Source organism: Mustela putorius, unplaced genomic scaffold (genome assembly GCF_011764305.1).
Source record: "Mustela putorius furo isolate JIRA1106 unplaced genomic scaffold, ASM1176430v1.1 tig00000174_pilon_pilon_pilon, whole genome shotgun sequence".
NCBI lineage: Eukaryota > Metazoa > Chordata > Mammalia > Carnivora > Mustelidae > Mustela > Mustela putorius.
This window is the reverse complement of record NW_025421304.1, coordinates 26,176,090-26,202,524: the sequence shown is the minus strand read 5'-3', so window position 1 is coordinate 26,202,524 and position 26,435 is coordinate 26,176,090. Positions and strand designations below refer to the sequence as shown.

Here is a 26,435-nt window from a genome sequence, read left to right as displayed (position 1 = left end):
AAGAACCAGATCAGAGATAGCCTTAGGCATGGTCTTTATTCACTTGGATACTGTACAAATATTACAATTTCCTTTTGCTGCAAAAAGTATAAAAATAATCTTTATATAGGAATCCATTCGTTACTGCAAATCTTTCTAAATCTCTGCAAATGGCTCTAAATGAGGGTAAATGAATAAACAAGGCGGGGGACCTACAGGGCAGCAGATTGGGCCAATCCTCAGGGGCTTACCCACCCAAATTTCTAGCTAAAGACCTCTCTGTTCCTTCCTGTTAGCAGCACCCCCCAACCCCACCACCTATAGGTCCTGGGACTAAGAGCCCAGCAGATGGGGGAGTACATGGGAGAGGTCCAGGGGGAGCTGCAGGGTCAGGGGTGGGGGGACTCGAAGGAGGCTAGGGGTAGTGCTGGCAAGCTTCTGGCTCCACCCCAGGCTTCCCTCCTCAGACTGGGAGGTATTGGCTGCAACAGGGCAGTGGGGGCTGGACAAGCTGCCCTATGCAGGTGATGGCAGGTCTTCAGTTCTGTGCCACTGAGTGGCAGCCGAGCCTGGGCTCTGAGAGGGCTCGGAGAGGGCATGAGGTGGGGGAAGAGCCCCAGAAAAGGAGAGGCAAACACTCTGGCTCCATGGCAAAGAGGGCCGAGCCCCTTGCCCCTGCTTTCCTAGCACGGTACAGGTGCTCGTGGAGGAGTGGGAGTTTTCAGAATTGCAGTGAGGGAAGGCTGGGGAAGCCAGGAATCTGTGGCTCTCAAGCTGTGTAGGGGTATAGTGCGGGAGGTCCTCAGGCAGCCCCCCAGGTCACACAGTCTGTGTCCCATCCACACAGGGAATGTCCCTGTCAGTCAGAGGTTGAGAACAGGCACATCGAAGAGGTCACAGACACCTTCACTCTCGTCCAGGTTGTAGATGTAATCGTGGTCTCCAGGGGGTGGAGAAAGGCGGAGGAGGGGGGCAAACACTGCAGAGAGCACCAGCCTGAGGCTCTGGGCCAAGACCCCCACCGCGAGCAGTTGCCCAACCCCCTGCCCACCCCCCACCCCCCACTTTCCTGGGCCACCCACCTTCTGAGGACATCAGCTCCTCCAGCAGCTCTGAGTTCATGCATTCTGGGGAGGAAAGAAAAGCTCAGTTACATTTTGGCTCCCAGCTCTCCACCTACTAAAGCCCATGAAGACCCCCCTTCAGGACCCGCCAGCCACCCATCAGGAACTTTACTCTTTGCCCAGGTACCAAGCATAATCAAAGGTCATCAGAAGTGCAAGAGAACAACCAAAAGACCCAATGAGCTGTGCTCTTACCCCATGGAAGAATGCAGACCTACCTCGTGTGGGATCAAAGATTTCTGACAGCTCTTTGGGGAGTTCCAGAACTGAAAGACAAGAAAGCCATGCTCAGGGACACAGAGATCCAGTCTGATCCCACTCTGGGCTCCACCTTCCTCAGATGTTACACCACCATCTTGGGGCTCCACACAGCTGAGGAGATGGAGGCCCTGCCCCAGGCCAAGCTGGCATTGTCAGTCTCCCCTGCTAGATGTGAGTTCCTTAATGCTGAGCCCAGAGTACTAAAGGCCCATCCTTAGACTGATACAGCCCTTCTAACTCAGAAGTGCTACAGAAGGACAGCAGACCCCTTCCCTTTATGGACAGGTATGCCCTGTCCGATGGCAGATGCCCCCTCATGCCTGCCCATGCTGCCTGGACAGAGGAAGAGGCAGACACTTAATAGGGGCTGGTGCTGCAGGGTGACAAGTCTGCTACAAAGGTCTGACTGGGAGGAAGCACATGGGAAGCAGAGGAAAACGAAAGTGGAGAGGTGTGCTGGCACCCGACGATCTCACAGGCCAGGTGTAGGGCTCTGGTTTTATCCAGCAGGCCCTTAAGAAGCATTAAAGGTCCTTTTCAAACACAGAAATGCCGCACCTAACCTGTGTGTCAGACAGATCCCTATCAGGCAGGGTAAAGAGGAGGGTGCTGAAGAATTTAGGGGAGAGGTAGCCGGCAGTGACCCTGAGTGTTGAGGATACATGAAGCCAGTGATGGGAGATGTCTGAGACAAAACTCAAGTTAGTTAATGTGAGGTGGAGAGCAGGAGAAGCAAGAAGGAAATGGGAAGTGGAGTGACAAGCAGGTATCAGGCCGGGGGAACAGGGCCAATAGGAGGGTACACACAGAGGAAAAAAAGCAAGCTTCAGTTAGTGACACAGGAATGAAGTGCTCATCAGATACGCAGAGGAAGGCACGAGGACACAGGTGTGGAGTTCAGACAAAGACCTAGGCAAGCTGGAGGCTGGGGATTCAATCTGCCCAGAATGGATACCCTCCACAGGTGTGCAACAGAGACCTGGGAAGCACATTTATAAAGGCGTGCAAGGGAAAGATCAGAAAAAGCCAGTGAGGGGCGCCTGGGTGGCTCAGTGGATTAAGCCGCTGCCTTCGGCTCAGGTCATGATCTCAGTGTCCTGGGATCGAGTCCCGCATCGGGCTCTTTGCTCAGCGGGAGCCTGCTTCTCTCTCTCTCTCTGCCTGACTCTCTGCCGACTTGTGATCTCTCTCTCTGTCAAATAAATAAAATATTAAAAAAAAAAAAAAAAAAAAAGAAAAAGCCAGTGAGAGAGAAGGGCCAAAGTTGGTGTCATAAATGCCAGAAAGCAACACCAAGGAGCAAGAGGGCACCAGAGCGCATCAGCCCAGAAACCTGCTGGAGCCAGCAGTCAGGGCGAGGCCATTTCTCCAGAGCAGCACCGGCATCCTGTGGGGTGGGGAGTACAAGGGTCCTGAATGCTGCAAACCTGGAGGGTGACGAGGAGACCAAGACATAGAATGGAATAGAGATGTGGAGTCCAGACAGAAACGACACAGTGAACACGAGAGAAGAAACAGAGAGAACAAAGGGTCACTTAGTGAGAAGAGACTGAGTGGTGCCTGTGGGCCAAGGAGAATGAGTCCTAGAAGAAGCAAACACCCAAATGGCAGGATGGATAGAAGACTCCAGGCAGATGATGTCACCTCCCCCAATAAGGCACTGCCCCCACGTTTGGAACCTGAGGGCGGTACCATAGCCCCTTCCCCAGGATGGTGGTTATGCCTTCCGGACCCCAAAGTGCAAGGGGAGGCAGGCAAGGCATGAGAGGGTCCCGAGAGTTCTGGGTAGCCCACGAAGGGAAGCAAAGGGGCACCGGTGCTGAGCTGGTGGCAGCCTCCTCACTCAGGCTGGCAGAGCTCTGGGGTCGAGGCAAGGGTTGAGGCTGGGGTGCTGGCCATTGGGCCAGCCAGCTCTGGTCTGGCTCAGGAGACAGATGAGCTGGGTTCCAGCTCCAGCTGTTTCGGACCTAGGAATGGCTGCGGCTGGGTTCTCCCTGCCCCTCAGGGGACACGCACTCACCTCCTGTGGGGTCTGCCTTGATGGGCTCAAAGGAGGTAGAAGGGTTGGGTCCGGATGAGCTGCTGCTGCTGCTGCTGTCCAGCAGGGCGGAGGACTGCAGTGGCCGGGTGTCCAGGGCTGCCAGGACCGGGGGGAGGGAGCCGAGCTCCCCACCGTCCTTGCTATCTGGTCCAGGGCCGCCACTCACTGCAACCAGATCCCCCGAACCCAGTCACTTGGGAGCAGGAAGTAGGATACAGAAGCTTTGTGCTAGAACCTATAGTCAGGATGACAAGAGCCCCGGTTCCCAGGCCCAAGAACAGAGGCACGGCCAGTCCCCAGGCCACAGAGGTGACCTAGAAATGAGCCCCCGAAGGAGAGAGGGGCATGAGGCCTGCAGGAAGTGGACTCAAGGATGGCATGGCTGCTGCGGCCACACTTTAAGAGTAGCTGCCAGGGAAAATGAGACACAGGTGGACCTGGGGAGAACTGTACCCAATGACACCTCTTCATACATTGAGAGCTTCCCTATTAAAAAGAGCTCATTCACCACCATAGCAAGGGGAGGCCAGCTGGAGGCCAGGTAAAGGACAACCCCACAGGGTCTCTTCCAACTCTGAGTATACCTCCCACAACACTGACGCATTGCCTTTAGGGCCCCAGAAATCAACCCATCACCAATTGTATATTATATCTCACCTGTGATCTCAGTTGCTGGACCAGGCACCCCCTGGGCTTCAGTGATGTCAGGGACAGGGATGGGGGTGGTCAGCTGGGGACTACTTGGGCGTGAGGTGTCCTGGGGTTGGGCCAGCGTAGGCTTGGGCAGAGGTGGAGGGGTAGAGACAGCAGGCGGGCTCTGGAGCAGATCTTCAGGTGGTGGCACAGGCACCGCCACAGGTGGCGAGCTCCATGCCTCCTTGTTCACCAGCAGCACTTCAATAGGGCCACTCACACTCTTCAGATGAATCTGGTACTTCTTCTGTCCATTGAGGCCCTAGAGGTGGGGGATGGGGGACAGGTGGAAGTAAGAAGCAGGCTTGGCTCCTGCCTGACCCTGGGCCAGGACCACAGCGTTCTATCCCACCCTAGATGCCCGTCCTTCTAGATAAACCCCAAACCCAGGCCTCCCCCTACCTGCCCCACCCGGGACTTATCAGGCTCCACAGCCAGCACCCGCCCTCAATCAACCCCGCCTGCCTGGGCTTAGCACCCACCTCTGGGATGGGCACCTCGAGGCTGGTGCCCGACGGGGCCCGGATGGCCAGGAGGGTATCTCCTAGAATGACAAGGATGGGTCAGGGCCCATGGGCTCAATCTAATCTGAGAATGGGGGTGCCTATCCCTTTGAGCAAGGAAGGAAAAATATAGTCTCTTAGGACAGTAAACCTCACCCAAACCGCACACTGGTCAGGGAAGAAAACTAAAGCTTTTCTCCTACCAAGAGCCCAAGGGTCAGTAACCAGGAAATCTGGGTTCAAACATGTGTATTGAAGGATTGCTGGCCATGGGCATCTCACTTCCTGATTGATGGGCCTGCTACCTAGGAGTAGATGTTCAAGCCAAGGCCAATGTTCCTTCCCCAAAACAATGCAGAGAATGCAAGACGGAAAAGGAGGAAGGAACATCTATAATGCAACTAACTACAGGTTGCAAGTGAGCACCACTGTTCCCTGGAGAGAAGCATGCAAGAGTATACACACATCCTCTGAGACCCCTTATGCCTCTGTCATGCCTGAGAAGCCAGACACAGGAAACAATGCAGATGGGAACTGACCCAGGAACCCAGCCCAAAATTCTTGTACGCTTTCAGTATGATTTGCCTCTATGGAGTCCCAATGACCCTTAAATCCAGGACTTACCCTGCCTGGTTCCTCTTAGGCAAGCCCAAAGAACCCTCTTAGGCAAGCCCAAGGAACCCTCTTAAGAGAGAAACTCTTCTTGGGCACTGAGCCCACTGCTCAGGGCTGTGGCTCAGCGTGGCCCCACCCCCACTGCCCCCTACCCAGGCTCTGCTCACCAGCAAAGCATCTGCAGATGTCCTCATGAGTCACGTAGGCCAAGGTGTGGGGGTTAAGGAGAACGGCTGATGCCCTGCCTATGGTGACAGACAGCAGACCACAGAGAAAACCCAGCTCTTTAGCAGAGATCTGACATACAAGAGAAAGATCCTGGGCCTTGGGATCTACATGGAGAAGGATCACAGACCAAGAATGGTCGGGGAAGGGCTTTGAGTTTGAGGAGGGATGCCAAGGCAGGGACCTGGCCAGGAGCTGCAGGATCATCCTCCCAAGAAGGACAGTGTCTAGGGCACCACAGAGCAAACCCAGCTGGACTAGAGGGCCCCTCGCCCACTCCCCGGGAGCAGGGACCGCCAGGAGGATATCAGCTGTTCTGCACGTCCTCTGTGACATTCCGGATGCTCTGCTGCACCCACACCTTGTGCTTGTCCAGTTCTTGTTCCCGCTGCTGCAGCTCCTCGATCTCAGCCTTGAGCTCAATCAGCTTGTCGGCAATCTCCCGAGTATTGCAACCAGGCCCCACACCCCTGAGCCCAGGGAGTGAGGCTTAGAGGAGCTGCCAGGAACTCTGGGTCCCATGGCCATTGCTCTCTCCTGTGTCCTCCTCCCCACACCCCTGACACTTCCGAGTAAAAGATGCCATCGCCCTCCCAGGTGCCCCCACTCACTTCCACTGGATGCTATTCTTGGATTTTTTCTCGATCAGCCCGATACCTTCCAGCACGTTGGTAATGTCGTAAATCCGCCGCTTCTGGCGCACAGCAAGGGTGTCAGCTGCCTGGCAGACAGAACAGAGCGCAGGGTACTCAGCCCCACCCTCAGGTGTCCCCCCAGCTACCTCAAACCCAGCCTGGCAGTGATCTGAAAAGGGGGTGGCTTGAGTCCCACCCCTTCTCCCAGGCACCAAAGCAGATCAGGACCGCGGGGCAGAAGAGGCCTGGCACAGTCTGAACTGATCTTCTGATGCTCTTCTTCCCACACCAGCGGAGGAGGGCCACGAGGACCCGCACCTGCAGCCCAGAGCTTGTCACATAGCTGACGCTCAATGGCCTCGGTCGAATGAATGAAACAGCTCCCGGCCTCCCTCCCGTGAGAAAGCGCACCGATGGCGGCTTGCTCTCCGAGGGCTCAGTTGGACGGCCCCGGGGCTTCCCACTAGCGGTCCCGGCCTGCCTGGTCCACTATCCTCCCGGTCGCCCCTTAGCTCAGGCCGCACCAGCTTGAGGTCAAGCACGCCGTCCTTGGCCTCCTGCAGAAGCGACACGAACTTGGTGGTGAGAAGTCCCAAGCTTTTCTCGTGCCGGCTTGGGGTGCCCGGGGGCGGCGGCGCCTGTGGCCCGGCCTCCGCCATCGCTCCCGCCCGCCGCCTCCCCTCAGCCAGGCCAGGCCAGGCCGGCGCCGCCGCCACTTCCGCTTCCGTTCCTGGCCACCCGGCCGCCGGCGCCAGCGTCGCCGTTTCCGCTTCCGCTCCGCGCTCTCCTGGGGAACCCGGCGCAATTCCTTTCTGCGGACTCGGCAGCAAAACTTCGGGAACCATCAGCAAATGTCCAAACGCCGAAGAGGACGAAAACAATCCGTGGATCCCGGGCGAGAGGACAGAATGCAGAGGGAGGTGGAGGGAGTCGGTGGACAGCCCCGGCAGTAGTAAAGGGAGAGCCACAATAACCTTTCTAGCTGCCCAGCCTGTCCCCATTTCAGAAGAGGAGACCACGCTGCCTGATGAGGCCAATGTATTTCTCCAAACCTGCTCCTAGAAGCTGTCCCAGTGTCTTGGGTTTACTGACCCTGTTAGTGTCCCTCACTTCTTGCCAAAACAGCAAGCACTAACTCCATCTAGCTTGCTCACTTGGCTCCATTCCCATTCCCCATCCCTGATCCCAGCCTCATCTTTCTCTTGTCTCCATACTGCAGTGCTCAGAGACCAAGGAGTTATAACCATTTTCCCACCAAGACAAACATGCTCATATGTGTACATATATGTAGAGCACTTAGAGCTGTTCCTGGAAGGTAGGAAGGATCGTGTGTTGGCTAGTACCATGTTGTTATGTTTGATACCATCATTATTTGTCATTTATTTTAGGTCAAGGTCTCTGCGAAGCTGTCTTTGAGACAGGGATCTGCCCACAGGGAAGTTTATTGAGGATCCTCCCTCGTAAGGGAGTAAGACAAGACGTGCAAAATTGGGCAGAAACCATGATACAGTTATAATCGAGGCCTCAAGCCATCCTATTAGCGGCACTGAAACTGGGGTGGCCCTTCCAAGGTGGTCCATGTCCAGGCAAGGTTACCAGGACTTTGTGCCCTAACTTCAAGTGAGAGACTCAGCTGTGACATCTCAGCAACCTACACTACTGGCAGCTAGGGGAACAAGTGGTGTTGTCTTGAAGGGTGGATTTGGGTGGTAACTGGGGTTTACTATATTAGTACTAGCTGGTGGTCCTCTCCATGGCCCTCTCTAACTCTTAAGACAAACACAGCTTTCATAGCTCTTCTACCCCTCTCTCATGATCACCCACCACACACCTTCCTCACAACAGCCTCTGGCCTCTCACCTCTCTGCAGAGGTGCATACCCTCTTCGGAAAAGCCATCAACACAGTTTTTCCACTGTGATGTTGTCTGCACCCATATTTGTGTACCCTATTCTCCACCCCAAGTTGGGGCCGTCTAGTTCATGTCTGTGTCCTGAGCACCAAAAAGTCCTGGATGGACTGGGCAGGACTCAGGGTTCACAGGGAGTATGCCCCCTCCCCCCAAGGAAGTGGCGCCCAGCCCTCTCCACAATGCAGATGCACTTTCCTGTTGGGAATAAAGGGCCAGAGGCTCAGCTTCCTTCCTTTCCAGCATTTGGCCTTGGGGAAGGAGGGGCCTTGGACAGAGGAGGGTGCTCCTGGGCGGGGAGGTGGTACAGAGCCTTCCTTGGGGAGAAGTCTGCTGCGTGCTGAGGTGTGGGCTGGAACTACCCAGGCCTCGTGAGCCGGGGGAGAGAACACCCAGTTCTGCCCTGAAGATTGGGGAAAAGGGACATCCTCAAGGCCAAGACTGTTTTCAAAGGAGAAAGAACTCGATGCCTGGTCAAGTCTGGTGAGTTCCATACCAAACTGTCCTCTGCAATTCAGAGCAGCAGTGGGGGCCAGCAGAGGCCTGGCCTACCCTCCCCCACTTGGTGTCCACAGGGGAAAAACTAAGAAACCCAGTCTCCCCATCACACTCACCTCCTTCTCATTTCCTGAGGGGGTTGGGCAAGAATCCCCCAAGAACAGCCCTCTTCCTTCTCAGAGGGCCCTAGACTGAGGCCACAGCTCACAGGAGCATCCATTCTGTCTGCTTGAACCCAGACTTTTGCCCCCACTCCTACCTCATCTTCGGCTCCTCCAGGGACTGCCATGGACTCAGGAACCAAGGACGAAATGCAGCCCTCACTTCCCCCCGGTATGAGCTCTTCTGGGTGGGCTAAGGGAGGGATGGTGGCAAGAAAGATGGGAATGGGGGGTTGGATCCCCCTTGCCAGGTCTGGCTGGAGCTCTGCAGGGCAGCAGAAGGAATGGATCGGACTGTCCTAGGGGATAGGCTGAGAAGTAGGAAGGGGAGCAGGTTCGGGCCACTTCCTGTAGGCCCTGCCCAACTGACGAGGCTGCCCAGGCTCTTCCTGCCCAGGGCCTGAGTGGCCAGAGCAGGAGAGGGCGGAGCAGCTTGCCCGAGGAGCAGCACTCAAATGGGCCTCGGGTATCTTCTACCGGCCGGAGCAGCTGGCCAGACTGGGCCAGTACCGCAGCCGTGAGGTTCAGCGTACTTGTTCCCTGGAAGCACGCATCAAGGTGGGCATCGGTCGGGAAAGGAGTGCTGGGGATGTGCTGTGGGACTGCCAGGCCTCACTGGCTGCCTCCCTCCCATAGTCAGTGGTGCAGTCCTACCTGGAGGGCGTGAAGACTGGCGTGTGGCAGCTGGCCCAGGCTTCTGAGGCCGTGCAGGGAGCCCGTGAGGCCCTGGGCCAGGCCCATGGGTTGCTACAGGGTATGGAAGAGACCACGCAGACCCTGAAACCGCTGCGGGAACAGGTTGCACAGCACAAGCAGCTGCGGGTCCTGTCTCAGCTGCTGCCCCGGCTGTGGGCAGGTAAGTGTGCAGGGGTCCTGGCCTCAGCCCCCCAACCGTTAGTTAAAAAACCCCCATCGCTGATTGAGGGGTTGGGGCACTAGTGGGAGATTGCAGGGACCTTCCAGAGAGTAATTCAGGCTTCAAATGGCATATGAAGCAGGATACAAATTGGGATTCTGAAATTCTCAAGCATGAGTTGTCTGAATCAGGTCTGAGACTCTGCCAAGTGGCTCTGACCACCCTGCTTGCTAATTTATTGAAATAATTCCTTAACAGGGTAAATAGCCACTAGCATGGCCATGAATTCCTCACTGTCTTGCCTCCAGGATCCCTGACTTTCTCTTGTTCCATCAGCTCAAAAATTTACACTTGGCCCACCAGGTCTCTAGGCCCTTCCCTGGGTCCTTTCAGATTGGTCAGTGCTCTGCTGTACTGCTTATTAAACATTTTACACATCACTCCAGCCCTAGGGCCTGAGCATCCCCTGCTGTACCCATTGTACAGGTGGGAGGTTTGAGACTCAGGACTGTTTCATCTTCTCCCTGCTTAGTGCCAGCTGCAGTGGCCCACACGCAGACCCTGATTGATGCCCAGCGGCTCTTGGAAGCATATGTGTGTCTTCGGGAGCTGGAGCAGCTACAAGAAGAGACATGGGCCCCTCTGGAGGGCCTAGAGTTGCCAGTCTTTGAGGGGCTGGGCCCTCTGGCTGAGGCTCTTGGCCGGGCAGTGGAAACAGTTGCAGGGGCTGCAGGGCAGCTGGCAAGGGAGGACCCAGCCTTGCTGGTGGCCGCTGTGCGTGTGGCGGAGGTGGATGCTGGGTACATGGCCTCCCTAGAGCTGGCCCCCAGGGACTGGCGGCAGCGCTGTCTGCAGGCATTACAGGAGGGCCTGGAGCGGACCCACTTTGGGACACCTCTTCTTCCTGAGCCAGGGGCCCTGGCAGGGTGGCTGGAAGCCCTGCGGGTGGCTTTACCAGCCGAGTTGGCCATAGCTGAAGCACTAGTAGCACCCTGCTGCCCACCACACTACAAAGTGGTCCAGCTATGGGCCCACACCCTGCACAGTGGACTGCGCCGCTGCCTGCAGCAACTCCTGGAAGGGCCCGGACTAGGAGCTGCTGATGCCTTCACCTTGCTGCACTGGGCACTGCATGTGTACCTGGGGTCAGTCCGTCCCCTTGGGGCAACGGGAAGTGGGTGGATCAGAGGCTGGGGGCTCAGAATGACCCTGGGCTACCCATCTGCAGGCCAGAGATGATGGGGAGCCTAGAGTTGGGGCCTGAGGCTGATGTGTCTCAGCTGGAGCCCCTCCTGACCCTGGAGAACATTGAACAGCTGGAGGCAACATTTGTGGCCCAAACTCAGGTGAGTAGTTGGGGCCCAGGTACAGAGAAGCTCTGCCACCAGCTGTGGGCCTGTATCTGTAGAGTCAAATGTCTACCTGTCTCAAGCAGGATCAGTGCCCTGCTACATCCTGGCCCTCTTTGCCCCTTCCTCCAGGCCAATGTGACCCAGTGGCTGCAGAGGGCACTGGATGGGGAGGTAGCTGAGTGGAACCGAGAGCAGGAACCCGGCACAGACTCTTCTGGCTTCTACCACTCACCTATGCCGGCCATAGTGTTGCAGGTGGGTGGGAAAAGGCCAGACAGGCAGGAAGCACCCATAGAGAAAGGGGGGGGGGACAGGGTTAGGACTCTGCTGATGGTCACCCATTTCTGCCTGTAGATCCTGGAAGAGAACATTCGCGTGACCAGCCTGGTCAGCGAGTCACTGCAGCAGCGGGTGCATGGCATGGCACTATCAGAACTGGGCACATTCCTGAGGAGGTCTGCCAAGGCACTGACCCACGTCCAACCCCTAGCCCTGCTCCTGGGGCAGCCCAAAGGGGATCTGAGTGAATTAGACACACTAGGAGGAAAGGGCGTCTTCAAAACAGGCTCTTGGGTTACTTTGAGGTGGGGCTGGAGTTGCAGGGACTTGGGTTGTGGGGGCTCCAGAGTGACAGGTACAGGAACTACCTCTGCCCTTTGCAGCTTTAGTGATGCTCTGATCCGATTCTCTCGAGACCACACCAGTGGGGAAGCAACAGCTCCTCATTACGTGCCCTACCTACTGGCCACCCTCAACCACCAGTCAGCATTCAGGTACCAGACACCCCCCACCGAACCCCTGTCTGAACCCGTTAGGAATGGACCAAGTCCACACTAGGTCATCAGAAATTTTAGACTCACATAGCCCTGGGAATCCCATCCTAGTTCTACTGATTGCTAACTGTGTGACTTTGGATGAGTTACCTGATCTTTCTGAATCTTGTTTTTTTTTTTTTTAAGATTTTATTTATTTATTTGACAGAGATCACAAGTAGGCAGAGAGGCAGGCAAAGACAGAGAGAGGGGGAAGCAGGCTCTCCGATGAGCAGAGAGCCTCATGCGGGGCTCGATCCCAGGACCCTGGGACCATGACCTGAGCCAAAGGCAGAGGCTTTAACCCACTGAGCCACCCAGGTGCCCCTGAATCTTGTTTTTCTTATCAGTACTACGTTGGGTAATAATGGTACATTCTGAGAATCCCATGACGGATGTGAAGTACCTACCACAGTGCCTGCCTGCCAGTATCAATTATTCGTTCATTCATTCATCTAACACATACTCATCAAGGCCCTACTCTGTGCCACATAACGTCTGTGAACAAAACAGAAAAATATTCTCTTCCTCTTGGGTCTTATGTTCTTTGGTGTGGGGGACAGAGAGAACAAACAAATTAATGATGAGTTTGAATCTCTCCTGACTGGGATTAAACTCTTTCCTTACCTAGACAGAAACCAAAAGGCATGATTTTCTCGAAGTCTCACTGCAAACCAGGGGCAGGTCGGATTGGGTTTCTTCTAGATGCGAGTCCACAGCTCCTTGGTCCGAGCCCCAGATCTTCAGAAGTAGAGCCGCCATTCTGGTCCCCTCGCGCCACACACTTTCACCACTAGGTGGCGACAGAGTGGCTAGACAAGAGAGGGCAGCGAGGGCCTTGGCCTTGGTCCTGAAGCCTTAACTTTTGGTCGGTCCAGTTCCTCCGTGTCAGGCCTGCAGCCCGAAGGGGCGGCTTCGGGAGCTTTGGCTCCGGTGGGGACAGCGCTGGACGAGTTACAGAGGAGGATTTGCCGTCTGGTGTTGGAGGCGCTGCTGGCAGAGCTCCAAGTAAGGCTTCAAGTGGGGATGCGGGTGGGGGAGGAGATACAGCATATTTGGATGTGCGTCTTTGCAGGGGGAATGCTAGGTCTGGATCGTTCTTCCAACCGCGTTTCTGTCACCACTCACAGCCCCTGTTCGCGGCTCTGCCCTCACGCCGGTGGCTGTCGAGCCCAGAGCTACTGGACGATGTGTGCGAGCGGACAGCGCGCTTCTGCCAGGAGTTTAGGCGCGTGCGGAATCCTGCGGCCCAGGTGCGTTTAAGGGAAAGGCTGGGAAGTAGGGAAGCGCTCATGGGAAAGGCGTGCTGAATCCACTGCGCTCTCCGTAGCTGCTCCTGGCGGAGGCAGAACGTATGGTGGTACTGCAGTACCTACGTGCGCTGATGCAGGGCCGCCTAGTGTGCCGAGGAGCCCACGAGAGGACCCAGGTGGCCGAGCGACTGCAGCACGACGCGGCCCAGCTTCGGGAGCTTTTCCTTGGTTTGGTGAGAGTTCGTTAGGCGAGAAGATGGGCAGGAGTCTCAGTGGTTAGGTGGAGGTCCAGGGCGGGCGTGAGACCTACTCTGCCGTGCCCAGGGCCTGGAGGAGAGTGTTCAGTGCGCACCAGTGCTCCTCGCTCTGCGGGATCTGTTGAACCTCCGCGACCCCATGCTGCTTGGCCTCGAGGTGGCGGGTCTACGACAAAAATTTCCCGACGTGAGGTGCGAAGACTGGTTCTGTTTGGGGCGCGGGGCGGGGGTGGCGGCGAGGGAGGATGGATTCGGGCGGAGTGGGACGGAGCTGACACACACCTCTGTGGTGTTCCCGTAGTGAGGATCATATCTCTGCCCTCTTGGACCTGCGCGGGGACGTGTCACGGGAGCAGCGCCTGGCCGCACTCAGCTCCTTGCAGGCCGGCCCGCAGCCCTCGCCCTCTGCGGGTCACCGCGCACTCTTCAGCCTCGTCCCAGCACCTACTCCTGCGCTATCCTCTTGCCTTCCCTCGGGGCCCTGTGCCTGACGCCCGGCTGCCCTCCGGATACAGGGATGGCCCCCAGAGGCCTGAATTGTGTAATGGAGAAGGGGGTATAAAATAAAAGTGTGATTGGGACGCCTGGGTGGCTCAGTGGGTTAAGCTGCCTTCGGCTCAGGTCATGATCTCAGGGTCCTGGGATCGAGTCCCGCATCGGGCTCTCTGCTCAGCAGGGAGCCTGCTTCCCTCTCTCTCTCTGCCTGCCTCTCCATCTACTTGTGATTTCTCTCTGTCAAATAAATAAATAAAATCTTTTAAAAAAATAAATAAAAGTGTGATGATTAGGGGGTTCACGCTCAGTGAAACGCCTAAGGTATTCTGGCTCCAGTCCTGATATATGGGCTGTACCTCACCTATCCTGACATCAGCCCGGTATGGACTGCGTTCGCAATTACCCGCGCTTCTGCCGCCATAGGTGGACTACAGCCCCACCTGTCCGCGCCAGGGCAGTCAGCTCGTGTCGAGGCCCTGACTAGTACGTGAAGCGCTGAAACCCGCCGGGTCCTCGTGGAAGGGGCGGGCTTAAGATAACGCCACGCCTAGGGGCGTGACTTGGTGCGGACACCACGCCCTCGGCTCTGCCTGACCCCACCCCCAGCTTTGTTCTCGGGTGCGCGCCGCCGCCGAATTTGACGTGAATAGGCGCGCCTTCCCGTGAGCGTGCGCGCGCCCGAGTGCGTGCGTCACCAGCGGTCGCTCCCGCGGGCTGGGCTGTCGGCGACTGGTGTTGCAAAGCGGGAACAGCGGCGGCGAGAAGAGGAGCGAACAGGTGGGGGCGCGGTACGCGGACAGAACCCCCGACCCCCGAGAGGCCGCGAAGGCGAGCGACACGACCCCTACTCACCTAACCAGGGACCCCCCCCTCCATTGTCCTCTGGCTCCGCCCCCCATTGGTCACGCCCTTTGCTCCATCCTCTGCCACTTATTGGCTGCAGGTCACGCCCCTCCTCTCCCCCCCATTGGCTCCTCTTTCACGTTATCCTCTCCGGGAGTTTTTCTATTGGCGTAGGCCACACCCTCTCATTTGTCACTAGACTCCACCTTGTGTCTGGGCTCTTCCCCAACCATCTTTCATTCATTCCGCATGTAGTGCTGGGTGCTTGGGACATGGGGGTTAATCAGATCCGTCCCTGCCCTGAGGGAGTTAAGGGGGTAGTGTCGGATCTAGGCTCCGACAGTGACAGCTTAGGGTGGTAAAGAAGGCTCCTAGACACTGGGAGCCTCCAAGTCGCCAAGAAGGCGTCCTGGAGGTGAGATCTAAACCGAGCCCTTAGGAATGGTTAGGAGTTTGCCACAGGGAGGCAAGTGGGAGGGCATTCTTGGCGAAAGAACCTGAGACGTGAAAGAAACAGGCGTATTCTTGGTAATTACAAAGAGGTAGGTCGAATGAAAGAAGGGAGGGGGTGGGGATGGAGGTAGAGACCCAGAGACCAGTGAGGAGTCCAGAAAAGCGTACAGCTAGTTGAGAAGAGTGAAGTCTGAGGCCTGAAATCTTTTCAAACTGCTGGTCACTAGGCAGAGGGAAGAGAGGTGGGGTAGGGGATCAGAAATTGATAGGGAAACATAGTGAGTGAATGGAATGATTCCAGTTCTGAGAAGAAGTGCTCTTGGGTTGATCCATTTATTGAGCAACTGCTCTGGATCAGGTACTGTTCAGGGTTCTGGGGACACAGCTGTGAACATTCAAAAGGAGAAAACAGATAACTAATAATGACATATACTGTACTTCATGTGGTGATAACTGCTTTAGAAACCAATAATATGGAGAAGAGAAGATTGTGGTGGGGAGGAAAGAGGAGGTTTACTATTTTAAAGAAAGTGTGTTAGGGAGACTTGTCTGATAACATCTTTGTGAAGAAATCTAAGGAAAATGGGAGAGTGAGCCCTGCGGTTATCTGGGGGGAAGCATTCCAGATAGGAGACATATTCAGTTTGGAGATGCCTGTTGTACATTCAAGTAAAGATGTTGAGCTGAGAACTGGCAACACCGGCTGGAGGTTTATAGAAGTCTGGAGTGGTGTACTTAAAACCGTGAAATTGGATGAGATCACCCTGGGAATAAGCATAAATGAAGGAGAGAAGTTTCTATAGGAATTTCCAAGTCCTGAGGCATTACAATTTTAAGAGATCAGGAAGACAGGAATGATGAGCGAGAAGGACCAAGAACTAACAGCCACTGAGGTAGGAGAATATATTTGAGTGTGCTTGAGAAGCCCAAGTGGAGAACATGTTTCTAAAATGAAATGATTAATTTGTCAAGTGCACCGATCAATATGAAGATCATTGATGATCTTGCTCAGATCAGTTTCAATGGAGAGTGGGGACAGAAGCCTAATTGGAGTGAAACATAAGAGAAAGCAGGAAAAGAAGGAATCAGACTGCATACAGATGGGTGTTGTGCTGCAACAGGGAGCAGCTGCTGGGAGATGCGGTCGGGATAGAGGAGTGTGGGGTCAAGTGAGTTTGGTTTTGTATTTTTAAGACAGAAATAACAGCATGTGTTTATGCTGCTGGCAAGAATACATAGAGAGGAAGAGATTGATGATGTTGGAGAAATACTGGAATTGTGTCCCTGAACAGGCAAAGGAGTTCAGAATCTGGAGCCTTCTGTCAGTCTCTGGGGAGAAACTGGATTGTTCTGAGCCCTAGTACAGAGCAAGGGGTGAACGTGCCAACACCGGCCTTGGATGACCATTAGAAAGAGGCCTCTGATAGGAGACAGACCAAGGATTGGCTTGAATTTGCTGAAGTCTCCCTCTGCTCCCCACAAAGCTAATTCTAACTGGGATTTGAACATATGACCCAGAGGTGAGAGATACCATTCCTGGTGGAAGTACTAACATATGCAAGGGGCATGCAGGCACTCAACCTGACTGAGGCCCACTGGGCCTGGCGGAGGTGGTGGGGCAGGTGGGAGGGGAGGGATGAGACCGAAAAAATGCCATAAGTAGAAGGCAGGTTAAAGGAAGTGAGGCTCCCTCAGCCATCTTCCCAGCAGCTGGGGCTACACTATACCAGCTCCCAGTCTGGGTGGGTGCCGAGCACAGGGATGAAAGTCATGAAGGGGCTCAGGCCTCACTTCCAGCAGCTCACAGGCTAAGGGGGTTCCAGTACCACCATCTAGGTGAGTGTATCAATTCTGCCTCCTGCTTCCCCCAGTCCAGCTTCCTTGGGTGAGCCTGGTGGAGGGAATGGACACGGGGATGGGGATGAAGGCGCAGCTATCCAGATCCCTGGTGGCAGGCCCCGAACCCACTGAGCACCCAGCCAGGGCATTGTGGAGCACAAGGCCTGTTGGTGCTCAGGCGACACCCACTCATACTGGCCTCCACATGCCCTTCTGTGTCCCCAGAAGTCGACAGTGTGGGGAGTTGGAGTGACCCGGCTGGATGTGAACCCCAGGACAGAATGGTGCTGGACTCAGGGGCTCAGGTGTATGAACAGGCACCCCCCAGCCCACCAACCAGTCCCTCGTCCTTGGGCCATAGACTGAAGCACTCAGACCGAGATGGGACACTGCTGTACCCCTGGCCTCAGTCCCTGGCTCTGTCAATCCCCTCAGCCCTGCGGCCCCGGCCTGAGCTGCAGCCCTACTCAGAGCTGCACTTGGGCCTCCGTGGCCACATGCGTCGCAGTGAGAGCACCTATACTGTAAATAGTACTGGCCGGCGGGGGGGTGGCACCCAGGGTCGGGCCCCACCTGGACGGGGACGGGACCCAGGTGGGGGAACCCTGCGGCCTGCAGCCTCCCTGCCTCACATTGCTAAGACTCGAAAGGATGCAGGCCGTGGTGCCAGCAAGAGCCCTTGCATGTTGGTGGCCTTGCGGCCAACCAATATGGACCGAGAGCGGGACAAGTTCTTCCAGTCCCACTACACCTACAACCCACAGTTCGAGTACCAGGAGCCCATGCCCACGGCTGTGCTGGAGAAGTACTGTGAGGCTTCTGGACAGTTCATCCATCAGGTCAGTCCAGCCTGCCTGCCTCATCCTGGTCCTGGTCCTGATCCTGATCACCACCTGATCTGACCAGCCACCCCAACCCTCTGTGCAGGCAGTTGGCATCATTGAGGCTGTCCTGGAGAAGTTTGGTACCTATGAACACTTCGAAGCTGCAACGGGGGGCCAGCTGCTGACCAAGTGCCAGATCTGGTCCATTGTTCGCAAATACATGCAGAAGGAGGGCTGCGTTGGGGAGGTGAGCTAGCCCTCGCTTCGAGGCCCTCTACTCTGTGCCCCAAACCAGGCTGCCAGGCCCAGCTCCACACCTGGCCAGCTTGGGATCCCAGGCAAGCCCCCGTCCCTGTTCTAATAAGGTGGGAGCTGGCTCTGAGCAGAGGTGGTGAAGGGTGTGTGGCCTGGCTGCCCTGTGGCATCAGTGGGTCCACCTGCATCCTGGTCTCAGGGCTGGTGGCCATGGCTTAGGTTCATTACCACCTGCAGGTTGTGGTGCAGCTGAGTGAAGACCTGCTGTCCCAGGCAGTGATGATGGTGGAGAACAGCCGACCAACACTGGCCATCAACCTGACGGGAGCCCGCCAGTACTGGCTGGAGGGCATGCTGCGGCACGAGATAGGTCAGGGTGTGGGTAGGTGGGTGGGTGGGTAGGATGAGGGGGGTTGGGACAGGGTGGGGGGCAGCAAGGGGCCCCAGTAACCCCACCCCCCTCTCTTTCTTCCCCTTCCTTCCGGAGGACGGGTCCTTTCCCTTCGTGAGCAGCTACCTCCTCCCTCTGGCTCACAGAGGTAGGCCAGAACATGCCTGCCCGCTATCTGGGCTCACCCTCATCTCTTGCTCCTTTTGGGTATCTCTTCGTCTTCATCTCTACTTCCTCTCTGATTTCCCTTGACAGTGGGGACAAGGCTGCTGAGGCCCGGACAGGCCAGAGGGAGTACCCTGAGGGTCCCACTAGCCCAGCCAACATGGAGGCCCTCCTGGGTGGGTGGAAAGCCAGATCCTAGGAATGGAATTAGTTGAGGACATAAAGCCAGGTTTTAGGAGGAGATAGGTTGAGCTGAAAAGGAGAGCATGGAACGGGAATTACTATTCCTTTCTGTCTGTTTCTCCTATTTAAGAATCCTGTAGCTCTGGGCAAAAGATGTTTTTCGCTGGGATCATCAGCATGACTGTCAAATTGATATGGACATTTGGGGATGGTGGGCTGCGGTGGTTTGGGAGTTCCTGCACCTCTCCGAGGGGCGTGGGGGGCAGTGTGGGTTTGGGAGAGTTGCTTGTGTGTGTAGCCCTGGATGGGTGGGGAAGGATTCTTGTGTGGGGGACTCTAAGCCCTTGGGTGTGAGTTCACCTAAGGAGGGTCTTCCCACTGCCTGGGGTTGGGTGAGTATGCATTTGGGGCGTGGGTTGGGGGCAAGAATTTGCACGAGAGGCTGAATTTAGGGGCTAGAGTACGCGTGAGTCACCATGAGTCACCTTCGCTGTCACCGGCTAGAGCTTCTGTAGGAGGTAGCAGGACGTGGCCCGCAGGCTGGTCCCCTAGGATGACCTACCCAGTGGTGCCTTCCTCTGTAGGCACTCACTACCTGCGGGGCGTGAACAACGCGCGGCAGCCGTGGCACAGTGCGGAGGGCCGGCTGCAGTACGGACTGCGGCCAGCGAACCCCACGGAGGAGGGCTTGGCCAGCCTGCACAGCGTGTTGTTCCGCAAGCAGCCCTTCCTGTGGCGTGCCGCCCTGCTCTACTACACCATCCACCGCGCCTCGCGCATGTCCTTCCGCCAGCTCTTCCAGGACCTGGCGCGCTACGTGCAGGACGCTGACGTGCGCTGGGAGTACTGCGTGCGAGCCAAGCGCGGCCAGACTGACACCTCGCTGCCCGGTGGGCACCCGCGCGGGGTTGGAGTGGGGTGCCCTGAAGGAGGCCTGGGGGCGGGGCAGGCCTCCGGCCTAGGGGCTCACAAACCCTCTCGCGCCCACAGGCTGCTTCAGCAAGGATCAGGTGTACCTGGATGGCATCGTACGCATTCTGCGGCACCGCCAGACCATCGATTTCCCGCTGCTGACCTCACTGGGCAAGGTGAGGGGCCACGGACCTCTAGGGATCCCAGCCAGTTCTCCTCGTCCCTGCAGTGTTCCCTGAGCCTCTGATGGCTGCCCAACTGAGGATTAGGTGCCAGGCTTCTTTGGCGGGGAGACCTGGGGGGAGGTGAACAAAGAGGTACTTGACCTAGACTGCAGGTGTATGTGTAGATACCACACCTCAAAGGAGGCGAGCACTCAGGCCAGGGGAGCAGTTAGGAAGGTTGGGGGGAGGAGGCTGGAGAAACAGCCAGACACCAAGTCTGGCTCTGGGTATCTGTGCCAGGCTAAGGAAGGTAAACTTCACCTGAAGCAATAAAGAATCAGGAGAGCTTTCAGAAATGTCACTTTTGCTTTAGGAGGCTCCCTGTGGATGTTCTGTGGAAGGTGGAATGGAGAGAGAGGCCTAGAGAAGGGAGTGCAGTGGGAGGAGGAAACTGCCTTTCCAGTCACTCCTGTGGAACTTATGGCAGTCTAGTCTCCTGTGGCCATGCAGTGGGAGGAGCAAGCTAGGGAAAGCTCTTCAGAGAGGAGAATTCCTCCAGCCCAGTGGCCACCCTGAGTTGGAGGGTGATATTCCAGGTCCCTTCCCTCAAGCTGACCCAGGGAACTGTGAGGCCGGTAGGGCTGGCATAAGCGGACCCCCAGGCATTCAGCATTGGGTGTGGGGTCTGAGGTGCCTGAGAGAGATAGCAGGAAAGGTGTTCAGGAGGCAGTTAGATACCTAGTTTTGGAGGTGAGGGAAGAAGCTGGGTTGGGGTTAGGAGAGCAAACACACCTAGGACTAAGCCTCAGAGTGTATAACATTGGGAGTGGATCTGGAGGGGAAGGGGAGGCATTGCAGGAGCAGACGGCAGTGAGACAGTGATAGAGAGCAGTGACCAGCTACTTGAAAGCCATGGCTCCCTCTGGCTCCCCCTGAAGACCAGCTTCCTTCCTGCAGGTGTCCTATGAGGATGTAGACCACCTGCGGCCCCATGGGGTGCTGGACAATACCCGGGTGCCCCACTTCATGCAAGACTTGGCACGCTACCGGCAGCAGCTGGAGCACATCATGGCCACTAACCGGCTGGATGAGGCAGAACTGGGCCGCCTGCTGCCTGACTGAGGCTGGCTGAGAGTTACAGCCGGAGGCTCTGGACGGAGGGCTCCAGATCAGCTCTCAGAACATGAAGATGACTGTTCTGTGCTTCCATGGCCTGGGTGTTTCTTGGTGAACTGGAGGGCAGGAGCATCCCAGGAGGTAGGAGTGGCAACATCAGAGCCTTTGGGTCCTTTGCTAGCCTCTCTGGGGCCTAGGGACCGGTAGTAGCATGTCAAGCAAACTGAGTCTGCCCTCCTACGTCCGGCTCTCTGTTGAACAGAGGGGAAGCCTGGGGGCAGGAGGGAGGCTGAGCATGATGGGGATGGGGGGTGGTTTGGGAGTAGAAACTTGTTCTTGCATGAGATGGTTTTGGGTGTCTGCATACTCCAGTGTCTCCCTTCCCCCACCTGGCCCCTCGGTGCTCCTTCAGCTTTCACGCTTTCTACCTCTCACTGGGTCCTGGTGGGGATCTCCCTTCTCCTAGGGTGACTGCCTGAGCATGAGGGTCTGGCTTTCACACAGGCTCAAGGGGCAGCGGTCCTGGTGGTGGAGACCCAGCTGGGCTGGGGTGTGCTTTCTGGCATTTTGCCTCTCCCACTGCTCATGTATTTATACCCTATTTATGTGCTCTGCTTCCTGGGGCTGGGAGGCAGCAGCTTCTAAAGGTGTGGTGGAGGGAACAGTGCTCCTCTGGAAGGCACCAACAGTTCCTAGCCCCACTCTCCTCTCTGTCTCTCTGTCTCTCTCTCACACACACACAGTCCTTTAGGCCTTGTGAGTCAAGCCCAAGAGCTCACTTGGCCTTGCCCCCAGCCCCCAGCCCCTCCAATGGCCTGTGCTGCTCCTGTGTCTTTGCCCACACCCTCACAGCTGGCCTCTGGCAGAGGGTGGCATAGGCTGGCAACAGCCACATTTGAGACTGAGGGGCAGGCTCCTAGCTGTTGCCCCAAGTCTTGAGCCACCCCTCCCCCAGATCAAGATGGTATAGAGGTGCTTGTTGCTTCTGGTTTCACCTCAGACTCAGCTGTGTGATGCTGACCCATTCCCACTCTCACCCTTGCCCTTGGTTTTTCCCATCTGTAAAACTCAGAAATGCAACTGGAAAGTCCTTATTCATCTTGTCAGTGAATGTGTGTAGAGCACCTTCTGGGTGCCAGTTACTGGTGGGAACCCTCCCTGAGTCCCCAGTCCAGAGAGAAGCCAGACAATTAAAACAATTACAATGAAGCGTGTGGGCTCTGTCTACCCAAGATCCCTTCCTATTCCTCTCTCCTAATCTCACTTCTCAAGGCTGCGAGCTCTAGCCTGCCCTAAGTGGAGAGAAGTCTCCCTTCCCTGTACCATGCCCAAGGACGTCCATGAAGTGGGGGGCAGGTAACTACACAGCCCCAGCCCCCACAACTGGTTCACGAGAGGAAAAGGACTGTGGGGCAGGGCCCAGGGGTCTGGCCCTTGTCACACTAAGGGCCTGGGACTGAGGGCTCCAGGGGGGCGTGGCTTGGGCTACTGAGGATGAAATGGGGCTAAGAACTGGACAGTGGGGCATGAGGCTGCCCAGGTTGCAGAACCTCAAGGGCATGGACCCACACCCTGGTTCCTGGGCAAAAAGCCAGAGTCACACAGCCCAGGCTGACCCTCTAGAGTTTATTCACTTCTAGTGGTCCTGGGTCGGGTGGAGACTTGGTGGCAACCCCCCACACATGTCAGGGCAGGATCCCAGGTCCTACGCGCGGCTTGGGCAGGGGTGGCCTGTCAGTGTTCCTCCAGCATTCAGGAATCTAGAGATGACAGAGAAAAAAATGATTGATCAGGTGGGCCCCACACTCCCGCCAGTCCGGCACCGGGTTTGGGTAGCCTCACACCTTCAGACTCGTCACCAGCCTCGAAGTCGGGCTCGGGCTCGGGCTCGGGCTCGGGCTCGGGCTCCAGCTCGGGTTCGGGTTCCGGCTCCAGTTCAGGTTCGGGTTCTGCCTCTGCCTCTGGTTCTGGTTCGACATCCTGCTCAGCCTCTTCAGAGGCCCCAGCTTCCAGCTCCGGATTGAGTTCCTCAGGAGTTCCGGATTGCACTGCCTCTGAGCCCCCGGGAACCCCAGCCTCTTCGCAGTCTGAAGCTCTGGGCAGTTCGGGGCAAGTGGTTCTCAAGCCAGGTGCCTCAGGTGTCCAGTGGCCAGGGCACGAAGTGTCGTAGCTGCGTTCCCGGTAGCCTGGGGCGGAGGTGGGAGTATCTGAGGCTCATTTTCTGCCTCTGCGGTATCCCTCCCCCCACACACACACACACCCTTGGGGGTGGGGGAGACTAGTACTCCGTTTCCCACTCTACCCTTTATGCCACGCCCCGCGCTCTGGCTCAGGCCCCGCCTCCGCGCGCTCACCGGCGCCCACGTGCTGCCAGTCCCAGGCGGGGTCGGGTGTCCGCGTGGTCCGCTGCGCGCAGTGCAGCAGCTCCTGACAGGCGAACTCGCCCTTGCTCTGCACCAGCAGCAGCAGGCGGCGCACCCTGCGCTCGGCATCCGGCAGCGCGTCTAGCGCCTCGTACTCGGGCCCAGTGAGCACGCCCCGCGCCAGCAGCGCATCCAGCAGAAGCCCCGAGTCCGCCTGCAGCGTCTCCACCAGGCGTTTCCGCTCCCGGTCGATGGTTTCTGAGGGCCGCTCCTGCGCATTGCCCATGGTGGGGGCTGCATGGGGGAGGGGAGAGAGGTACTGGGAGCCGGGACTCCCCACTTTTGACCTCTCCCCCAGGGTCTCAGTGAACACCCACGGCTGCGATTTAAGTTCACCTCCAGCCCCGCGGCCAGAGAGCTCCTCGGCAGAGGGCTTGTCCCCAGTCTACTCAGGCTTCTCTCCATCCCCTAAATGACAATTGTGGCTCTCCACTCCTCTGGGTCCGTATTTACTCTCGACCCCTCTCCCCAGTCAGCACGTCCCTCCTGAGCCCCCGCAGCCTGTGGATCCCATATTCTATTCAGACCTAGTTTATCCAAAGGAACTTCTATTTCCCAGCCTGCTTCCCCACCGTAACAGGAATAAAGACGATCCCAGCTGATCCCAATACCCAGCCTGCAGCCTCGACTTTTCCAGTCTATCCGCTGACTATTTCTGTCATCCTAACCTCTTTCTTAGTCTGGCGTTTCCTGTCCAGCTTAGACCCTGCAGAGCACTGAATCCCCTCTGCACCCAGAGCACAAGTGCTGAGGGCCTCCCCTCACCGACTGAAGGAAGTCCGGGCTCCTTATTCTGACCCCGAGGATATGCGCTGTCCCTGCAGCCCCTCACCAATGCCCCCAGTATGTCCCATCTCCTCATACCTGAGCAGGGTTACCTGAATTTTCTTAAGTCCTAGCTCTGACCAAGATCTCCTGACATCACCTGAGATCCAACTCTTTCCTTGCTGCCCTGGGAATCTTCTCTTGCTGCTTCCTTAAATGCCATAGACCCAACTCATAAAAGCTGTCAACAAATGCTGCTGAACTTTCAGTTTTCTTCCATGGATCTTCCTATTTTGAGAGCCTGTCTCTAGCAAGCAGTGGGTGTTAGGTAGAAATTAATCCATTTATTAACAAGCAAGGACAATGGCCCATCACTTCTGGGGTGGCCTGACCCAGGCAGTAAGGCCCCTGGCATTAAGCCGCAAAGGGGTCAGGCCCTAGACCACTCCCTCTCTCAGCTCATCTCCTCTAGCCTTGGCTTTGTCCACACAGCACCCTCCTGGGTCTCATCCTCCTTCTGAGGTCACTCCCCTACTTCTCTATCTGGCTCTAGGTCTGGGAGAGTGGTTGTAGTCCAAGCCCCATCTTGCCTCCAAGGTCTCTCTCACTACCACCTGGTGTCATGCTGTGCCTCCCTGGTCATTTCACCACTCCTGGCCATACCGCATTGTCAGCGCTTCCCCCAGACTACTGAGCAGAGACCAGAACTATCCCCTGCCCCCCTCTCCCTGGGTCTCCATCAGCATCCTCCCTCAGCCCCCCATCATCATCTTATCTCCTGTGACAGTCTCTCTCAGTACCCTTCACTCCCTTCCCATCACCCCCAAAGCATAGTGACTTTGACAAGTCTCTGGGGCAGGATTTATTGTTCCCATTTTACAGATGAGGAGACAGTTTCAGAGAGACCAGAGGGCAGAATTGGAATCTGACTTGGTCCAGCTTGAACTTTGAGATCTCCTGCCAAGCAGAATATCAGCCTCAACTACTTGTCCCCTTTCCCCACTGCCCATCAGAGAGAATAAAGATCGTGTGGCCAGGCCACTCAAACCACCTCCCACCCCTATGGACAGCCAGGTTCCCCCCCACACACACCACCTATTTCCCTCTGCCCCACAGTGCTGGGAGAACCGTGCAAGCCCCTGGCACATGTAAACGTTTGCAGATGCTGTTCCCTAAGCCTGGAATATCCTTCCCCTCCCTCCACACTGGGGGCCCATCCTCCAAGACTCAAATGTCCCCTTGTCCACCCCAGTGCCTGAGCGTCCCCAAGGCAGACTGGCTCCTTCTCTTGTGTGCCCCAGAAGCAGCATCTCACCACCACGCTGACATCACTTCACTGTGTTCAGGGACCCTCTGCCCTCTTCAGCGGAGACCTCCAAAGACTGTCTCCCAGTCACGGGTGCAGGACCTGCTCAGTACAAGTTGGGGCTGGGGGACAGATTGGATTGACCCCTCCTCCCTCATGGCTCTGCAAGTTATTTTCACGTTAGCCTCCTCCCTGCAGTATGCCAAGTGCTGCACTTTGTCCTGTGTGGGGTGCACAGGCCCTAGCGGCAAGTCAACGGTCGGAACTGAATACCGAAATTAAGTCCCGGCCAGTCCTTCAACGATCAGAGGCCAAATCCGGAGTTCCAGGTGGCTCCAGGTGCGAGGCATCGAGGAAGGTCTCGGCCTCCCTCCCACCTCTCTGCGCGGTCTCTTATGCTAGAGAGCGAGGGTTGTGGGAAACTGCGGGTGGCTTTACAAAAGAGCGATCACAAGGCTCCCCCTACCTCCCCCGCACCCAGTCCCACCGCGAGAACCCGGTGGAGGGGCGGTGCTCACAGACCTCCTTCGAGCTCGGCTGGTGGTGGTCGGGCGCGGATTCTGCCCAGTCTCAGTATCTCTTCCCTCCCCCAGCCGGGTGGGGTGGGGCTCCCGGTTCTAAGCGTTCCGGGCGGCCCCACTCACGGGTCGAGCCTCCGCGGGGCAGTAGATGACGAGGCAGAAAGGGCAGGGCGGGGTGGGGGTGGGAGCAGCAGCTGCGGCGGGGGCGGGGCGGCCAGGGCTGCCGGGAACTGGGAGCGGGGAGGGGAAGGGGGGAGTTCTGGGGACACCCGGAGGCAGGCTTTGGGGGGCCGGGCACCCCTGGGCTTCTAGGCATAGTCCGCCTTCCCTCCCCACCCCAGGCGCACGGAATGAATCCGGGAGGGGGGCCTTCTGGCGTCGGGCAATTCCCAGGAAATTTAGATCCATCTTCTCCTTGAACTCTTTCTGCTTATCCCAGATAAGGCTCAGAGAAGGGGACCAGCTTACACAGGATCACAGAGCAGATGCATCGTGGAACCGGATGTGACCCCAAAAACCCCTGAGGTTGCAGTGGCCACGTGCTAGCCCTGGAACCGGCCACTGGGCAGAAGCCTAAGCATAACTAGGGCCTAGGGTCCCAAGCACC

General features: G+C 56.9%; 4 protein-coding genes across 17 annotated transcripts; 2 read left to right on the top strand and 2 right to left on the bottom strand.

The window, feature by feature from the left end:
* Positions 1 to 17: 17 nt before the first annotated feature.
* On the bottom strand, positions 18 to 7,566 carry E2F4 (E2F transcription factor 4). Its single transcript, XM_004744357.3, has 10 exons — positions 6,601 to 7,566; positions 6,053 to 6,162; positions 5,750 to 5,911; positions 5,384 to 5,427; positions 4,581 to 4,642; positions 4,063 to 4,360; positions 3,385 to 3,570; positions 1,322 to 1,369; positions 1,062 to 1,106; positions 18 to 958 (listed from the first exon to the last, which is right to left on the bottom strand). Exons 1-10 carry the CDS (start codon positions 7,075 to 7,077, stop codon positions 843 to 845), a joined length of 1,548 nt encoding a protein of 515 aa, XP_004744414.1. The 5' UTR covers positions 7,078 to 7,566; the 3' UTR covers positions 18 to 842.
* A 21-nt stretch (positions 7,567 to 7,587) lies between these two features.
* On the top strand, positions 7,588 to 13,843 carry EXOC3L1 (exocyst complex component 3 like 1). 6 transcript variants are annotated; one of them, XM_045076160.1, is made up of 14 exons: positions 7,590 to 8,467; positions 8,762 to 8,815; positions 9,041 to 9,201; positions 9,280 to 9,499; positions 10,032 to 10,644; positions 10,728 to 10,845; positions 10,981 to 11,106; positions 11,206 to 11,306; positions 11,514 to 11,624; positions 12,542 to 12,671; positions 12,794 to 12,916; positions 12,994 to 13,149; positions 13,241 to 13,365; positions 13,475 to 13,842. In XM_045076160.1, the coding sequence occupies exons 2-14, from the start codon at positions 8,770 to 8,772 to the stop codon at positions 13,662 to 13,664; spliced, it is 2,220 nt and encodes a 739-aa protein (XP_044932095.1). In that variant the 5' UTR covers positions 7,590 to 8,467; positions 8,762 to 8,769; the 3' UTR covers positions 13,665 to 13,842. The 6 variants fall into 6 exon arrangements, with proteins under 6 accessions (XP_044932096.1, XP_044932095.1, XP_044932094.1 ...); XM_045076159.1 differs by having other exon boundaries at positions 9,026 to 9,201; XM_004744366.3 differs by having other exon boundaries at positions 8,722 to 8,815.
* A 479-nt stretch (positions 13,844 to 14,322) lies between these two features.
* Positions 14,323 to 22,022, top strand: KIAA0895L (KIAA0895 like). Of its 6 annotated transcripts, none has more exons than XM_045076150.1 (9): positions 14,328 to 14,445; positions 16,257 to 16,484; positions 16,772 to 16,800; positions 17,029 to 17,642; positions 17,731 to 17,874; positions 18,120 to 18,252; positions 19,206 to 19,511; positions 19,612 to 19,709; positions 20,655 to 22,022. In XM_045076150.1, exons 2-9 carry the CDS (start codon positions 16,474 to 16,476, stop codon positions 20,817 to 20,819), a joined length of 1,500 nt encoding a protein of 499 aa, XP_044932085.1. In that variant the 5' UTR covers positions 14,328 to 14,445; positions 16,257 to 16,473; the 3' UTR covers positions 20,820 to 22,022. The 6 variants fall into 6 exon arrangements, with proteins under 6 accessions (XP_012907649.1, XP_044932085.1, XP_044932088.1 ...); XM_045076151.1 differs by lacking the exon at positions 14,328 to 14,445 and adding an exon at positions 14,472 to 15,053; XM_045076152.1 differs by lacking the exon at positions 14,328 to 14,445 and adding an exon at positions 15,066 to 15,857.
* Positions 22,023 to 22,425: 403 nt separating this feature from the next.
* On the bottom strand, positions 22,426 to 26,011 carry NOL3 (nucleolar protein 3). Of its 4 annotated transcripts, XM_013052199.2 has the most exons (5): positions 25,830 to 26,010; positions 25,581 to 25,705; positions 23,168 to 23,470; positions 22,658 to 22,999; positions 22,426 to 22,573 (listed from the first exon to the last, which is right to left on the bottom strand). In XM_013052199.2, the coding sequence occupies exons 3-5, from the start codon at positions 23,460 to 23,462 to the stop codon at positions 22,566 to 22,568; spliced, it is 645 nt and encodes a 214-aa protein (XP_012907653.1). In that variant the 5' UTR covers positions 23,463 to 23,470; positions 25,581 to 25,705; positions 25,830 to 26,010; the 3' UTR covers positions 22,426 to 22,565. The 4 variants fall into 4 exon arrangements, with proteins under 4 accessions (XP_012907653.1, XP_004744407.1, XP_004744406.1 ...); XM_004744350.3 differs by lacking the exon at positions 25,581 to 25,705 and having other exon boundaries at positions 25,774 to 26,011; XM_004744349.3 differs by lacking the exon at positions 25,581 to 25,705.
* Between the last annotated feature and the right edge of the window lie 424 nt (positions 26,012 to 26,435).

Coding starts and splice junctions, on each gene's coding strand:
- E2F4 (XM_004744357.3), bottom strand. CDS start 7,077: ATGGGGACAGGCTGGGCAGCTAGAAAGGTTATTGTGGCTCTCCCTTTA. Junction 4,361..4,580: donor TCGAGGTGCCCATCCCAGAG/GTGGGTGCTAAG, acceptor CCCCACCTCTAG/GGCCTCAATGGACAGAAGAA. Junction 959..1,061: donor GGAGCTGATGTCCTCAGAAG/GTGGGTGGCCCA, acceptor TGCTCTCTGCAG/TGTTTGCCCCCCTCCTCCGC.
- EXOC3L1 (XM_045076159.1), top strand. CDS start 8,770: ATGGACTCAGGAACCAAGGACGAAATGCAGCCCTCACTTCCCCCCG. Junction 11,307..11,513: donor CTGGGCACATTCCTGAGGAG/GTCTGCCAAGGC, acceptor TGCCCTTTGCAG/CTTTAGTGATGCTCTGATCC. Junction 13,366..13,474: donor CAAAAATTTCCCGACGTGAG/GTGCGAAGACTG, acceptor GTGTTCCCGTAG/TGAGGATCATATCTCTGCCC.
- KIAA0895L (XM_045076150.1), top strand. Junction 18,253..19,205: donor CATGCTGCGGCACGAGATAG/GTCAGGGTGTGG, acceptor CTTCCTCTGTAG/GCACTCACTACCTGCGGGGC. Junction 19,710..20,654: donor TGCTGACCTCACTGGGCAAG/GTGAGGGGCCAC, acceptor TCCTTCCTGCAG/GTGTCCTATGAGGATGTAGA.
- NOL3 (XM_004744350.3), bottom strand. CDS start 23,462: ATGGGCAATGCGCAGGAGCGGCCCTCAGAAACCATCGACCGGGAGCGG. Junction 23,000..23,167: donor CTGGCAGCACGTGGGCGCCG/GTGAGCGCGCGG, acceptor CCTCCGCCCCAG/GCTACCGGGAACGCAGCTAC.